At 43.3% G+C, this 16,736-nt stretch overlaps 1 protein-coding gene across 4 annotated transcripts in view; it reads left to right on the plus strand.

Annotated features, from left to right (window-relative positions):
- Positions 1 to 16,736, plus strand: part of ETV6 (ETS variant transcription factor 6) — a 260,443-nt gene that overhangs the window by 220,706 nt on the left and 23,001 nt on the right. For all 4 annotated transcript variants that reach the window (XR_009214392.1, XM_032159640.2, XM_058441973.1 and 1 more), the window contains exon 5: positions 7,518 to 8,063. Coding sequence is in view for 3 of the 4 variants with exons in the window: in XM_032159640.2 (XP_032015531.1) it covers positions 7,518 to 8,063 (546 nt within the window). In the remaining variant the exon portion in view is untranslated. The remainder of the gene's footprint in view (positions 1 to 7,517; positions 8,064 to 16,736) is intronic.

A 16,736-nucleotide genomic window follows, 5' to 3' on the forward strand; every position in this document is an offset into this window, starting at 1 on the left:
AATCCAATCCTTTGATTTCTTAATTCACTTCTTTTGTGCTGCTTTATGGAGACAAAGGAGACTCCCCTGTACTGCCTATGAGGAGCAAGACAGTCTGCAGCCCTGACTGTGAGGACTGTGAGGGCTCCTGTGTCTGCAGATGTGCTGTACTCTCTGTACTGATCCCCTGGAAAGGTGGCCTATTTGAAAGCAGTCCTGCCCAGGCCTGCAGTAATGAAGATTAAGCCTCAGAGTACTACAAGTTACCCATTTTGTTTCGTTTAACCCCTTTCATCAAATGCTTATAAAATTCTAGGAGCTTACCTAGGGTTTATTGTTGATAACCTCAAATATATGTGAATCATCCAGTCCAAACTAGGGCAGTTTTCTTCTCAGGCCCTCCAAGGGACTTCAGTGACATTGGCACATTGTGGGGATGAATAGGCTGAAATGCCAGGTCCACAGTCAGTGGAAAGGCTCCAAACCAAGCAGAGGTTGAACGTCAGGTAACTGGAGTAGGGGGTGTATTAGTTACCTAGGGCCACTATAACAAAGTACCCCAAACGGGGTGGCTTAAACAACAGATATTTATTATCTCACTTTTCTGGAGGCTAGAAGTCCAAGGTCAACGTGTACCAGAGTTGGTTCCTTCTGAGAGCTGTGAGGTAGGATCTGTTCCATGACTCTCCCCTCGTTTCTGGTGGTTTGCTGGCAAGCTTTGGCATTCCTTGCCCTGGAGGTCTCTGCCTTCATCTTCACCTGCATTTTTCTCCTGTGTATGTCTCTTAAGTCCAGAGTATACTTTTTATAAAGATACCAGTCATATTGGATGGTTAAAATGACCTCATCCTAACTAATTACATCTGCAAGGGCCCTCTTTCCAAATCAGGTCACATCCTGAGGGTACTAGGGGTTAGGACCTCAACTTATGAATTTTGGGGTAGATATTCAACCCATAATGGGCATAAGAGACCGGGAGTGGTACATGAAATACAGAAGCTTATGACTTCTTTCTAGCTCTGTGTATCATTCATACTTCCCACTAATTTTTAACAAAATGACTGGGATAGGGAGAAAGTGAAACCCAGTGGACTGAGGCTTGAGTGAGCATTACCTGCTGGGCCTGTTGATTTGCGTCTCCCTGGTGACCTTCTTCTCTGACCAGCATCCGTGGGCTTAGGGAAAGCACAGTGGTGGAAATGTGATCCTGGTGTGTGAGATGCAAACTTGATCTTAGCCTTTGCTCTACCCTGGAAACTTACCAGTCAAAACTTTCACCAAAGGCAGTTTTTTGCTTGTTTGTTTAGGTTTACTGGTTATTTATTATTTATAGCATGATTAAATTGGGTCGAATTTTTATGAATTTTAAGTAGAGAAACTTTTCTAATAAGTAAGAGGAAAGGATAAGAAATCAGACCTTTTTCTAAAGAAAATTACCCCATTTAAAGTCCTGGTTTATTTTAGGCTGTTTGGCAGTGAGAAGAAGGGATTATTTGTATCTAACAGAGGTCTACAAGGAAAAAGGTTTGGGATCAGAAAACACTTCCAACCAGAATGACAGTTCCCTGCCAGCCCTTGGTCTTTCTTCCTCCCTTCCTTCTGTGCCCACATGGACTAATTATGTCTGGCTTTCCCTCCCTCTTCCTTGTATATTTCCCTTCCATATCAAGACCTTCAGAATGAGGGCAATGTGGATAATTTCCCAGTTTTCCAGCTGGGCAGCTCACCAAGAACAAACCCAGACATCAAGGCCAGACCAAAAAAAATCTTCTTGTTTTAGACAGAAGACTCCTACATCTGGGGGATTTAATGCACCCACTGTCCGCTCAGTGCATTTCCTGTGTCCGGAGCTTCTCTGCCTGCCGGCTCTGGTCTCGTAAGTTTCCACGCCCTGTTGCCAACTTATAATAACAGAGGCGGCAGGCAGCAGGCTGAGAACGTCATAGCCCACTCCGTACATGGGCACTGCTTTGCAGACTGAAACAAAGCTTGCAAGGTCTCATTGCAGGACTCTCAGCCTTGAGAGTTGTTGTGCCCAGACCACCAGGAGCCTGGAATTAAATACCCTCGGATCCAGTTCTCTACTGTTAATGTTATCAGCTTCATCAAGTACTTCCTCTTTGAGTGATATCTGCAGAGAAATAAATAAATCAGGCTCCTCCAAGTCCTGTTCCTGCCTGGATCCTGAGTCCAAAGTAAAATCTGAGTTGGATTATCCAAAGCACTATCACCCTCCTGCATTGTTCCCAAGGTCTGGGCAGGAACGGAGAGTGAAATCTCTCCAGGACATTACATCAGTTCCTCCTTTACCCTTGGCATGAAAGTTCTTCCTCTCCTGGTCCTCCCAGACTTCCTAAGGCCTGCCCTGAGTGCACACCCACACACTAAGCCTTGAAGCCCAGGACATCAAAGAAAGCCTGCAGGTAACCAGATTACTGACCAACGCCTGTGACCGTTTTGAAATTTATAAGACGGGAAATGGATTCAGGAAATGGGATTTTTCAATACATGGTCTTCATCATCCTTAAGTATTTTTAAACCTTAATAAGCTTTTAAGTAAAGAGAGACATTCTGTAAATGGCATTTAGAAGAAAATATACGAAAGTTCAAACTGGAACTGTCTTCAATAGTTGTTTACAGTGATCATATTCTATGACAAATGAAAAGTGAACGATGGACAAAAGATAAATACGTTTCTATGGGCAGCAGAATTGACATCCATATTATCTATAAAAGGAAAGTTTGCCTTGTCTCCAAAAGATTACAGATCATTTTAGTTGGTGCCCGATAAGCATTTATATGCATTTGGGTTAAAGTGAGGAAGTTAGTGCTTGTCATTCCAACCTATATCCTTGCAAGGTTAATTAAGCACTTTTTAAAAAAAGCTTTTTATAACAGAAAATATCAAACCTATACAAAAGTAAAGAGAATTGTATAATTAATCACCATGTACCCATCACCAGTTTTGATGATCAACTCAAGGCCAATCTTGTCTTCCTCTGTGGTCTACCTCCTCTCTCCTTCACCATCCCAGATTATTTTATAGCAAATCCCAGATATATAATTTCCCTTGTAAATAGTATCAACAGGCCAGGCGTGATGGCTCACGCCTGTAATCCCAGCACTTTGGGAGGCCAGAGCGGGCGGATCACAAGGTCAGGAGATTGAGACCATCCTGGCTAACACCGTGAAACCCCATCTTTACTAAAAATACAAAAAATTAGCCGGGCATAGTGGCAGGTGCCTGTAGTCCCAGCTACTCAGGAGGCTGAGGCAGGAGAATGGCGTGAACCCGGGAGGCGGAGCTTGCAGTAAGCAGAGATCATGCCACTGCACTCCAGCCTGGGTGACAGAGCAAGACTCCGTCTCAAAAAAAAAAAAAAAAAAAATAGTATCAACATAGGTCTCAAAAAAAGACTATAAAATCATAATCACAGAACCATCATATCACTTGAAAACTAGTAGTTCCTCGGTGTCATCAAATAATCTACTGGTGTTCACTTTTTGCCAACCATCTCATAAATGTTTTTTACAGTTTGGATCAGAATCCAAACATCTATACATTGCAGATTGTTAATGTATCTCTTAAGTCTTTTTCAATCTATAGGTTCCCATCTGTATCCTTCTTGTGTGTGTGTTTGAGCAGTCCCTCTCTTCAGGTTTTTTTAAAGAGGTCAGCCATAATTAGTATATTCGTATATATAATATATTATATATGTTAGTGTAGGCTTATATATACTATGTAAGTATACACTTAAATAGTACTAGTATATACTATATATCATATATAATACAATCATATATAGTATATATGGTGTATATATATATCCTATATATCATACTATACATATATAGTATATTAGTATAATCTCCCCCTGTACATAGTTTCTTTTTTTCATCTGGTTGCTTTCAAGATTTCCTCTTTATTTTTGGTTTTCAGCAATTTGACTATGGTGTACCTGGGTGTGGTTTTTATTTTACATATCTTACTTGAGATTCTTGGACCTTCGAATTTACTGTTGTTGATAGTGTTGTTACCAAATTTGAGGACAATCTAGCCATTATTTTAAAATTTATTCTACTCTTTTTTTTCTATATTCTCATTCTTGGACACCAATTACATGTGTGTTAGACCATTTGATATTGTTCCACGGGTCACTGAGGATTTGTTTGGATTTCATTTTTACTGATCTGTCTTCAAATTTTCTAATCCTTTCTTCTCTCATCTCCATTCTGCTATTAAGTCCACTTAGTCCAGTCTTTCATTTCAGATATTATACTTTTCAGTTATAGAATCTTTATTATGTCTTTTTTCTAAATTCCATTTCCCTTTTGGCAGGCTCTATGTGTCATCATTTATTACAACCATCATTTTCTTTTAGGGCTTGAACTTATTTATAATAGCTGCTGTAAAGTTTTTCTGTTTGTTTGTTTGTGCTAATTCCAACATCTGCATTATCTCAAGTTCTGTCTCTGTTGATGGCCTTTCCTCCTTATTATGAGTCACACGTTTGTATTTCTTCTCATATCTAGAAAATTGGGACTGGATGCTGAGCACGTTGAGACACTGGATTGTCTTCTCTTCCACTGAAGAGTACTGACTTTTGTTCTAGCAGGCAATCAGATTATTGGCCAGTTACTTTGAATTCATAGAGGCATGGTCTTGACGTTAAATTAGGTCCAATCTGTTTCTATTTTGCCTTTTGCCCTTAGCCAGATCCCCTTGTCCTAGGGTTTTTACTCCTACACTGTGACCATTCTGGGGTAACAAACAGCCTAAAGTGTTTACAGAGCCTTCAAACTTGATGAGACTCAAACTCTGAACTGTCTCCACTGCAGTATCCAGTAGCTGAAATTTCTGCTCATGTCTTTTGATTATACAACTGTTGCTTTTCACTGAACTCCAGAGGGTCTCCCCGGCACTTGGGCTATTCAGTAGTCAGACAAGAATTTGAGGAAACTTTTACATACCAATTTAATCACTCTCCCCTCTGAGGCTCCCACTGTATGGGATTTGTTTCTTCAGTTTTCTGCCATCCTGGCAGCTACCTACTCTATCTCAAGCAACTTTCTGTTTATCTTCTAACTGCCCTGTGCTGCACGGACTGGGGAGGAGCATGCAGCATAGGGCAGTTAGGAGATCAACAGAATCGGGGAAAAGCTGTTTAAATACGGACCTCACTCTGTGCAGGTCCCGTCTTTCAAGAGTGAAATCTCCTCCGGTTTTTGTCTGCCCTTGATACCTTCAAATAGTTTTTTCAATGTATCTAATACAGTTTCTTTCATTGCTATCCATAAGAAGGTTTGGTACAAGCCACTCTGCTATTGTTGAAACTGAAATTCCCCCTTTCGTTGTTTAGATAAGTGGTGGCAGATCATAAATACTTCATCTTGCTTTTCGTATCTAACCACAGATTCTGGATGCTAGTCCTTAGCAAAATATCGAGATCCTCCTCATTCCTTTTTACTTTTACGTAGTCCTCCTTTTTTTAGAGATATATACTATAATTTATTAAATCAGTCTCCTATTGATAGCTATTCCAATGATGAGGCACTTTTGAATTTATGGCAGTGGGTTATACGGTAGTCACAAAATAAGCCCTTTGCCTTCAAGGAGATGATCTTTTAATATTGTGAACAATATTTTTGTTCAGTGATCATGTGATAGATGAGATCTGGTAGAACTTTCAAAAAAGAAAAAAGTCCTCATTTTCTTCTTAACCCTGTGTAAAACTTAAAACCACTATGTCTGTCTCTGTTTACTGACCCTATCAAATTACTGAATTCCCATTATGTGTTCTTCATATATATATTATCTTAATGGACAAAGGTGATATGTTTGACTTGCTTTACTTAGAACTGTGGACAATTCTTTGACCAGAACAAGGACAGCAAGCATGCACACCCTTTTGGTGAGACTGCCCTGGGAACAGATGTGGCCAGAGAGAGTTCATTGAGTTGGGTGTGGAGCCGTGTAGAAATCCCCATTTTTATGGGCAGATTTCTGTCCTTCTGCACCTTAGCAGGGACTTGTGGAGCCAGGTGTATGCTGGTCCATTCCCCGACCCAGCCCTCAGAGCTACCTCTGTTGCTGAGCTGTGTACGCTTCTGATGTTATCCCCGCTTACATGTCACCAGCCTACAACTTCGAGTGGGATGGGTTAGAGGTATTGTTAGAGGTGTCCATCCATCCTGCTTCCTCCTTACCTCTGCCTGTCTCTGAGCACTTGTAGGGTCTGTGCACTTACGAGCAAAGTGCTCCCAAAAGTTCTTTCAAGTTCAGTAAGATTGTCATTCTGTAAATTGGGGCCACTGTGCATGCTTAGAGCAGGTTTCGATGTGACTTTGTGTCATAGTTTCTATGTTGCAGTGACAGATGTTGTCATGAGTACACAGGTTCTAGAATCTGACTGGAGTCTGGTTCTATAATCTCCTAACTGGCTGTGTGACCTTGGGTAAGTTGCTTAACTTCTTTATGCCTCAGTTTTATCATCTGTAAAATAGGGGTACTAGTGGTATCTCCTGGTTAGGAGTGCTATAAGGTTGGGGTTTTTTTTCTTTTTTCTTTTTTTTTTTTTTGAGACAAAGTTTTGCTCTGTCACCCAGGCTGGAGTGCAGTGGTGTGATCTTGGCTCGCTGCAACCTCCACCTCCTGGGTTCAAGTGATTCTCATGCCTCAGCCTCCCGAGTAACTGGGATTACAGGCGGGAGCCACCACACCAGCCAGGAGTGCTATAAGTTTGAAACAGTGAAATCCGGCATCTAAGATATAGTTATTACTAATAATTATTACTAATATTATTAACATTATCACTAATACTAATAACTCCTAGAGGTAGAGAATATGAAAATTTTCGTTGTGAAAATGTAAGTCAATGAAAGCATCTAGAGAGAAACCCCTAAGAGCCCTTCCACCTCTGAAAGCGACATAGAAGAGTTAAATGATGACCAAAAGATGGGGCATGGAAGTTTAGCTTCCTTGTGCCTATAGGCCACAGGTAGGTCATTAATGGAATGCTCGTAGACATCCTTAGGTTGTCTGGCAATAGAAAAATAGTTTCAATATGCATACCTTAAGGCCGGGCGCGGTGGCTCACGCCTGTAATCCCAGCACTTTGGGAGGCTGAGGCAGGCAGATCACGAGGTCAGGAGATCCAGACCATCCTGGCTAACACAGTGAAACCCCATCTCTACTAAAAATACAAAAAATTAACCGAGGGTGGTGGTGGGCGCCTGTAGTCCCAGCTACTCGGGAGGCTGAGGCAGGAGAATGGCGTGAACCCGGGAGGCAGAGCTTGCAGTGAGCCGAGATCATGCCGCTGCACTCCAGCCTGGGTGACAGAGCGAGACTCCGTCTCAAAAAAAAAAAAAATGCACCGTTTAAATTGTTAAGCAGTGAAAAAGACACTGCATTCTGGGGAGAAAGGTCCTTTACACATACCTACACGCTCCTCCATTTACCGCCTGTAGAGCCGCAGGGAGTTTCCTGTCCTGCCAACTCACTGGGGTCTGTGATTGTCTTTCCTTCTGCTCCACAGATAACTGTGTCCAGAGGACCCCCAGGCCATCCGTGGATAATGTGCACCATAACCCTCCCACCATTGAACTGTTGCACCGCTCCAGGTCACCTATCACGACAAATCACCGGCCTTCTCCTGACCCCGAGCAGCGGCCCCTCCGGTCCCCCCTGGACAACATGATCCGCCGCCTCTCCCCAGCTGAGAGAGCTCAGGGACCCAGGCCGCACCAGGAGAACAACCACCAGGAGTCCTACCCTCTGTCAGTGTCTCCCATGGAGAATAATCACTGCCCAGCGTCCTCCGAGTCCCACCCGAAGCCATCCAGCCCCCGGCAGGAGAGCACACGCGTGATCCAGCTGATGCCCAGCCCCATCATGCACCCTCTGATCCTGAACCCCCGGCACTCCGTGGATTTCAAACAATCCAGGCTCTCCGAGGACGGGCTGCATAGGGAAGGGAAGCCCATCAACCTCTCTCATCGGGAAGACCTGGCTTATATGAACCACATCATGGTCTCTGTCTCCCCCCCTGAAGAGCACGCCATGCCCATTGGGAGAATAGCAGGTGAGTGAGTTCCCCTCTTGCTGCTCCAGCATGGTGGAGACCTGAAAAAGCCCCACTCTCCCCTGTGATCTTTGCAGCCAGCCTCGCACCATTCCCAATTAGGCGCCCTCCAAGGCTCTGTGAGGGCAAGTGGAGGCTTCTGCTTGGATGAGGCGAAATCCCTAATGGCTTGGTTAATGAGCCGCTGGGATGGAGTAGTTAATGAGCCTCAGAAATGTTAAGAAACAAATGTCCTACGTCCAGCTTACAAGGAGAGTCACATCAGAATCAAGGCTAAGCGAAAACATTTAAAATAAAAGGTTTATGAGCATGCTAATGGCCCTGTCCTGAAGTTTTCCAGCAGCTAATTAATGACCAGACACAGCATAAAGAAGCTTTGTCTCAGATTCAGGCCTGTAATTCCATCCTGTGAGCAGTAACGCCATGCAGCCTTCACCTTGGGAGCGGGTAGGAGAGGAAAACAGGATTATGGTATCGGAGGCAGGTGTTGCTGGGCCATTTGGACAGAGGAAACCACTCCCAGATTCTCTTTCATTTATTGTAAGAAGCCCAAATTTGCTTACTTAAGGGAGGAAACCAGTGGAAACCAGTGGGAAAAATATCTATACATTGTCTGTTTCCTAGGATGCTCATAATTTACACGAACTCATTCTTCAGAAGCTTAATCCTCTAACCATGTGACAAGGTTAGCTCTTTTCATAGAGCATTTCTCCATTAGTGAGATATTTGTTGAGCACCTGCTGTGTACAAATAAATGCATTAGGAGTAGGGATACAGAGCTAATTTAACATGCAATATCTTTTTCCCCAAGGAATTTAGAATGTAGTGGGAGAGACAAAGGTGAAAACCACTAAGATATAAGGCAGAATGAAGTAAGCCCTATTTCCCATTCATTTTATGTACCAGCATTCATTGAGCACCTACTGTCTGCCAGAGTAATAAAGCGCTATAGAAGCAAAGCAGAAGGAAGGTGTGTTTTGACTGGAGGGACCGAGCAAGGCTTTGCAGGGCAGAGAGCGTGATACTGAAGTGATTGTGCTTTCGATAGTGGGAGGGAGGCCTGGAGGCAGGAGAGAACAGACCTGTTCAGGGAAAGGTGAGAAATGCCCCCTCCTCCCTGATGACCGGGTGAGAGCTCTAGGTGACCATCGAGGTGCTGCCATGCTGATGGCAATGGAACAACAGGTTCCTACAAGCCTACTTTACCTCTGCCTTGAGGTACTGTCCCTTTTTTTTTTTTTTCATGCTCTGTCGCCCAGGCTGGAGTGCAGTGGCGCGATTTCGGCTCACTGCAAGCTCCGCCTCCTGGGTTCATGCCATTCTCCTGCCTCAGCCTCCTGAGTAGCTGGGACTACAGGCACCCACCACCACGCCCGGCCAATTTTTTTCGTATTTTTAGTAGACACAGGGTTTCACCATGTTAGCCAGGATGGTCTCGATCTCCTGACCTCGTGATCCGCCTGTGTCTGCCTCCTAAAGTGCTAGGATTACAGGCGTGAGCCACCGCACCCGGCCGGTACTGTCCCTTTTTTATTTAAATCATTTCTTTCTAGATTTTTCTCTGGCTCCAAGTATACCACCAGTGTTGTCTCAGTTTCACTGTTATAAATAATTTACATCAGGGATGTTGAATCAAGAAAATAAAATGGCAAAAATGACTTATATGTTCTAAAAACTGTGAAAAAGGAAATGATATATGTTTGGGATTCAATTCAAAATGATCCTGCAGAGTTAGGGGGTGGGGTGTGGGTGGGGTCTACATAAAACAAGGCTAGCCATCGCCAGCTGGTGGTTATATGTCTGGGTGATAGATGCATGGGGGTTAATATTATTGATCTCTCTGCTTTTACCTGTACATTAGATTGTTTTAATCAGAAAATGAAAAAATAATACTGGGGAAAAAAATAGATAAAGAAGCAAAGAGCTTAGGCAAAACATGTAAATTTCCCCAAATAATTGGAGAAGGAGGATGAGGTCAGTGTATTGCTGTGAATCTGTAAATGACCCATCTGGTGCTTTCCAGGCAATACCCTTCTTGTCTATATACCCTCGTCTTGTTTCTTGCATGGTGTGTGCAGCAGTACTTGACATTTTGCAGATACCTTTTGCTTGTTTGTAATTCTCAGGACCGCTCTTTAAGGTAGCTCATGACTTCAGTATTCATCTTATGTGGAAGGGTCGTTTGTTCAAGGGAAACCACAAAGGAAACTGAGCCCCAGAGAGGCAAAGGCCTTTGCCAAGGTCAGATAGGGGCCACGTGACCAAGGTGTGCAGGACAACCCTTGCTGCCCCTTGGCTGCTGTCCATAGTGCTGCCCTTGTGGGCCTGGCTGGCTTCCCAAGATCTCTCCTGTCTACCTCCCAGGTGACACTGCCTTCACCACTTTTTGGGAATCTACCATAAGCCCATGAATCAAGAAAGATACATGGTTTAGACTTGAGGAGTTATTTTTCCCTTGTTTAGTAGGTTTGTAAATTTCAAAATATTAGTCTCTTAAAATTATATATATATATATATATTTTTTTTTTTTTGAGACAGAGTCTCTGTCACCCAGGCTGGAGTTCAGTGATGCAATCTCGGCTCATTGCAACCTCTGCCTTCTAGGTTCAAATGATTCTCATGCCTCAGCCTCCTGAGTAGCAGGGATTACAGGCACACGCCACCATGCCTGGCTAATTTTTTTGTATTTTTAGTAGAGACGGGGTTTCACCGTGTTGGCCAGGCTGGTCTTGAACTCCTGGCCTCAAGTGATCTGCCTGCCCTGGCCTCCCAAATTGCTGGGATTACAGGTGTGAACCAGTGCACCCAGCCTATACTACTATTTTTTTCATCTCATTCCCCAATATCAGTGTTTGATGATGGATGCGGCCTCATCAGTTAGGAAGCTTGGTGGAATACTGCACCCACCAAATGATGAGCCTGGGTGTCTATGGATGCCCGCTCTCTCAAGGGCACACAGAAATAGGCAATGTGTGCTTTTCTTGATGGCTCTAGGAAGTCAGAATATTCATGTAAAATAACCCTGGGGCCTAGATCTTTTGGGGGAATGCATTAACTCCTTCAGTATAACACAATGTCCTAAAACTAATTACCAATGCTGTAATGGCATATTCAAAAGTTTTTAAATCTCCCAATATATATTTTAACTAATGCAACCAAATCCAAATTTAACTCATTCCACTGAAAGGCATTGTTTTTCTCCGAAGAAGGTAGGACTGGATCATCCCTAAAGTTCCTTCCAGCTCTGCCAGTCTGTAGTCTGACAGTCTTGATTCTGTAACCCTCCCAAGAAAACACAAGAGTTTTAGGCACCTTTGTTTCTTTGAGGATACCCCTGTGTGTACTCCACTCTTCTGATGTCTTTCTGGACTCCTCAGATCCTTGTAAAATTGATTGTTTATTGAAGGTGAAATTCATTGGGTGATTCCTGTGTACAATGTAAAAGTTCTGTCATTACTGAATAGCCATAAAAAGCCTTTAAATCTCCATAAAGCAGCTGTTAGATGAGAAAACTTAGTTCCTTAAAGCTTTTTAAATGAGCACAGCACAAAAAGAAATGAAGGTGCTGCTGAATGTCAAACTGATGAGTACTATAGCTGGAGGGTATAGATGGAAATAGTACTCATGAATGTGGATCACAAAATGAAGCTAAATTGTTACTATTCAGATGTGATTTGTTCAGGTGCCCTAGAATTTATGCATTTGGACACCTTCTGTGTATAAGGCGCTGTTCTGCATTCTTGACGGGGTGGGGACAGCCTCAGAGAGGTATAAGACACAGTCTTTACCATGAAAGAGCTGAGCACAGTTAACTCTAAAAGCGAAGCACGTGACATGTATCTTAGAAGGGCTCCTGTTAAGTACCACAGGAGGTCAGAGTAGGGATGTCAGGGCACGCTACGTGGAGGGCTGGCTTTTAGCTGGGCTTGGATGAATGCTTAGAATGTGGACAAGTGGAGATTAGAGAAAAACAGGTCATTCCACATGGAGAAAACTTACCAGGAGCAAAGCAAGGTAAGGCTCAGTGTATTTTTTCTATTTCAGGTAGAAATGTAAATCTACAAGTTTAGGTCTATTGAGGTCACTTAAAAATCTATCATTTTTCAGGCCGGGTACTGTGGCTCATGCCTGTAATCCCAGCACTTTGGAAGGCCGAGGCTGGCAGATCACCTGAGGTCAGGAGTTCAAACCAGCCTGGCCAACATGGTGAAACCCCATCTCTATCAAAAAATACAAAAATCCGTCGGGCATGGTGGTGCACACCTGTAGTCCCAGCTACTGAGGAGGCTGAGGTGGGAGAATCACTTGAACCTGGGAGGTGGAGGTTGTAATGAGCCAAGATTATGGCACTGCACTCCAGCCTGGGCACAGAGTGATACCCTGTCTCAAAAATATATATATATATAAAATTTTTCATAAATTCTTTTCATTATCTAATATCACTGAAATCCCATCGTACCATTAAGATACATGCAAAATTGTTCTCACTCATAGGTGGGAATTGAACAATGAGAACACATGGACACAGGAAGGGGAACATCACACACCGGGGCCTGTTGTGGGGTGGGGGAAGGGGGGGAGGGATAGCATTAGGAGATACACCTAATGTTAAATGATGAGTTAATGGATGCAGCACACCAACATGGCACATGTATACATATGTAACAAACCTGCACATTGTGCACATGTACCCTAAAACTTAAAGTATAATTTTAAAAAAAAAGATACATGCAAATTTATGTCTGTTAGGTATTTACCATATGGAAAAACTAAAATAATCAAAAAAGGAAATTCAGTAGGTGGTTGACAGTTTAAATACAAATCACAAATGACATCTTTTTAAATATAACATATAGCTTATTTTTAAAGGTGTCACTTACTTTGCAAAGGATAAGAAGAACTGTTATTAAGAATTTACCAGGTTGGAATGGCTAGTGTTTATGGGAGAGAGTTTAGCACAAGACGGAGTGAGACAAGATTGCTGGGGTCTATTTTGAATCCAGCAGCCAACACTGTATGGAACAGTGAAAAAGTTGCTGCTTTCTGTGCTTGTTTTCTACTTGGTATCTTTAAGAATGGGCTATTTAGGAGCAAGGAGCCTAGCAGAAAGCTTCTGTCAATCTTCTAAAACTTTACCTACAAAAGTTTTACTGGCTTGTGTCCCACCAGTTTCAAAGCCAGAAGGTGTATTGGCCACAAGCACCTGTAGGTGGCTGAGGTGTGACTGTAGTCATCCGTGAGTCATGTTTTCAGTACCTATTGAAATTCCTTATTTGGACCTGATTTCAAAGATCGAAGGGCCTTTTACAGGTGAAGGAACTGAGATTCAGACACATCAAGAGTCTAGCCTCGAGCTTCTGTTCAGTGTTCTTCCCAAAATGATTGTCTCCTTCTGGTCTGGGACTCTAGAGCAAAGATTGAAAACTGTGGCCCAAACTGTGGGCCAAATCCAGCCACCATCTGTTTTTTTTTAAATCAGGTTTTCCTGGAAAACAGCCAAACCCATTTATTTGGTATTGCCTATGTCTGCTTCCATGCTGCAGTGGCACAGTTGAGTAGTTACAACAGAGATTGCATGGTCAGCAACACCTAAAATATTTATTAATTTTCCCTTTACAGAAAACGTTTGATGTTCTCTGCCTTGCAACATTGTGTACTGGATGGTCAGTGTGCTTGGAATCATAGGTGCGATGTAGGATGCAGACTTAGAAAACAGTGCCCCTGCTCTCAAGGAATTATTTGCACTTTAGATGACAAGCCATGTTTGAGACATGTGAAAGGAACAATAACAAGTTATGTAAGAGAAGAGACAGGTTCTGGACTGCAGGCTATATTTTCAGACCAGCCAGAATAGTTACAATAATATCATTAACATAAATAAAATACCAAGTATTTAGCTAAGTAAAAGAAATGATTTATTTGCACTTTGGATTATATAGTTCTTCATTCATTGATCCAAAAATTATTGCCAGTCTGCTCATGTGCCCGGCATTATTCTAGATGACAGGGCACTGCATCTCTAAATGCCAAATTTCCTGTCCTTGCTGGTGGAAGGCAATGTCCTCTTGCTTTATGCCATGACACAAACTAAGCTCCTGCTTTAACTATAGACAGCTAAATCTTAAAAACGAAAATTTTTCAGTCAATTTAGTTTTCTCTTAAAGTACTTTAATTCCGTTAAAACCTGAGCCACCAGATTTCCTGTCTGCCTGTCTCTTCCTTGGCGTTAATCCAAAACTCTGCTGAGGAAGAAGATTCGTTGGTACACTGACAATAGTTTTATAATCCATTCATTTCATAACCCCTCATTTGCTACCCAAAAGTGGGGACCTAAATCTGTACAGATTTACGTGTTCAAAGCCCATGGCCTACCCAAATAGAGAATATCTCCTTTCTTGTGTTTATCTCACAACTTTTGCTGAAGTCTCTCCATCTTTGTGAACGTGAACGTCTTGATTTGTGAGGCTATCACTGGTCGATTAGGTCATTAATCCTACAGTAGGCAAGACTCAGAATTTCCTCTCAGCTCAAGGTCTCTTCACTCCCAACCCCCTTAGAACACACTTAGCAGCAATCCTTGGAATCTTTAAAGATAGCCTTTTGGGACTTTAAAAAATACTTTTACTATCTCTCAAGGTTACATCCTTAACAGAAACAAAAAGATTCTAATCAGGGAGACATGAAGTCTCTTGCATTGCTTATTTGTCACCCAACTAAAACAATGTACTTTCTTGATTTGGTTTTATTGACTGGATGAATTATATATACAGAGATTCAATTCGGGAAGCCTCTGAAGCAAGATGAAGAAAAAAGTATGAAACCCCAGAGAAAGTAGTTTGAGGCTTGTCCTCAGGGGCTTCAAGGACCAGGAGAAGTCACTGTATTCCGGCATCTTGCTTCTGTCTCCACTTCCTCCCACAGTGTTTAATGCTGCTGTGAATTTGTTTCAAAGGAAGCCTATGGACTTTGTTTTTTTTTTTTTAATTTTGTACATGAGCCTCAGAAGCAGCCTTGACAGCTAAAAGACCTCGTAAGAGAGAAGTGTGAAGGGACTGCATGAAAGTGCTGGGGGCGAGTCTCAGCCCTCGGCCTTTGTTGGAAGGTGTGGGGCGTGCAGACACGTGTGCACCTTCGCACACATGCATCTGCCCATAAATATCTGTGTTTGCAGGAAAGAAAAGATAGGGTTGTGGGATGTCCCCAGAAGCCACAAGGATTCCGGTGTTTTAGTGCCAGGTGAAAGAGCCGCTTCCTCCCACACTATCTCAGGGAGATGCCCTTCTGTAGACCTCTGTAGCCCAGTACCCTCAAGAGCTCCTGGAGACAGACGGCCCTGAACAGTCCTAGGGAAGCGGTGTGGGCCTGTGGCAAAAGCTTTGACTGCAAAGTCAGCATGATTGGAATCGGGTTCTTGACTCCCAAGCAGGTGCATAATGTCTCTGAGCCCTTCTTTCCTTAACTAACTGTAATATTGAGAATAGTAATACCCATTTCTGGGCCCTTTTGACTGTTAATGAGACAACGTGTGAATGCATGGCACAAGAAAGTTAGTTGCTACGTGTTACTGTCCCCCCTCTGCCTCACTGCTGAGCTGCCATCCTGCCCATCTGAGAGGGACTGTGTGGGAGCGGTGGGTGCAGCCAGCACAACTGCCTGCGGAGCCACGCAGGGCACTGACAGGGAAGGCCTGTGTGGGGTGCCCTTCAAGGCCACCTCCGTTTTCTTATTTCCTTGGAGATCTACTTCTGTGCTCCTGCTTCCCATCCGTGAAGCTTTGCCTGCTGTCCATATTTGGAGGGGATGAATAAGATGAGCACTGGGGAGGGGAGGAGCTTATCACTCCAGCAGGAATATTCCCAGAGGCTGAGTCACTGCACTTTATTTTCAGTGTGAACGACTGAGAAATCAAAGAGCCCTAAAAGAGGAGGAAGTTTCAGGACAATGTTTTTAAAAGATAAAAAACATCAACAACAGCATGGTGGCTGAGTGGAAAATAATAGAGGGGGCTTGAGGAGACTGGAAATTCCAGTTTGTATAAGGGTGCACAGTGCTGTAATAGAGTCCTACCTCTCTGCAGTCCCTGGATGTGAATTCCCAGGCTGCTCCCACACCTGAGCAAAGCGGAGGCTGGGCCTTATTAGGTTCTGGCTGCGGGCTGGATCTCAGCTGCAGGGTGTGAGTTTCGGATACCAGTGTTTCCCAGCCTTCTCCACACCTTATGTAATCAGAGGTGAAAAGGTCCAGCCTCGTTTGCAGCTGTGGTTCTTCTGCCCCAGGAAGCCAGGAAGCGTAGATTTTTGTATTGTTTGCCTCCACTTCTCCCTCCCACAGCGTGCCACTGTGCACATATGTTTTCTGTTTTCCGAAGCCACAGCAAAGCACAAGCAATTGCCCATTGTAAACACACCTCTGCATATCAACACACACCTGGCTGCACTGGATTAACCAACTTTCTGCTTCTAGGTAATGGCTGATCTAGAATGGAGGAGGAGGAGGAGAAAAAAAAAAAGCAGCAGATGGCCCCCTGAATGTTGTAAACCTTGTTTCTCTAAGCAGGGTTTCTCAACACTCTTGATATTTGGGCCAAATAATAATTTGTGGGGTTGCTTAGTATATTGTAAGATATTTAGCAGCGTCCCTGGCGTCTACCCACTAGATTCTAGGAGCACCCTG

The sequence above is a fragment of the Hylobates moloch genome, unplaced genomic scaffold, assembly GCF_009828535.3.
Source record: "Hylobates moloch isolate HMO894 unplaced genomic scaffold, HMol_V3 SCAFFOLD_8, whole genome shotgun sequence".
Lineage (NCBI taxonomy): Eukaryota > Metazoa > Chordata > Mammalia > Primates > Hylobatidae > Hylobates > Hylobates moloch.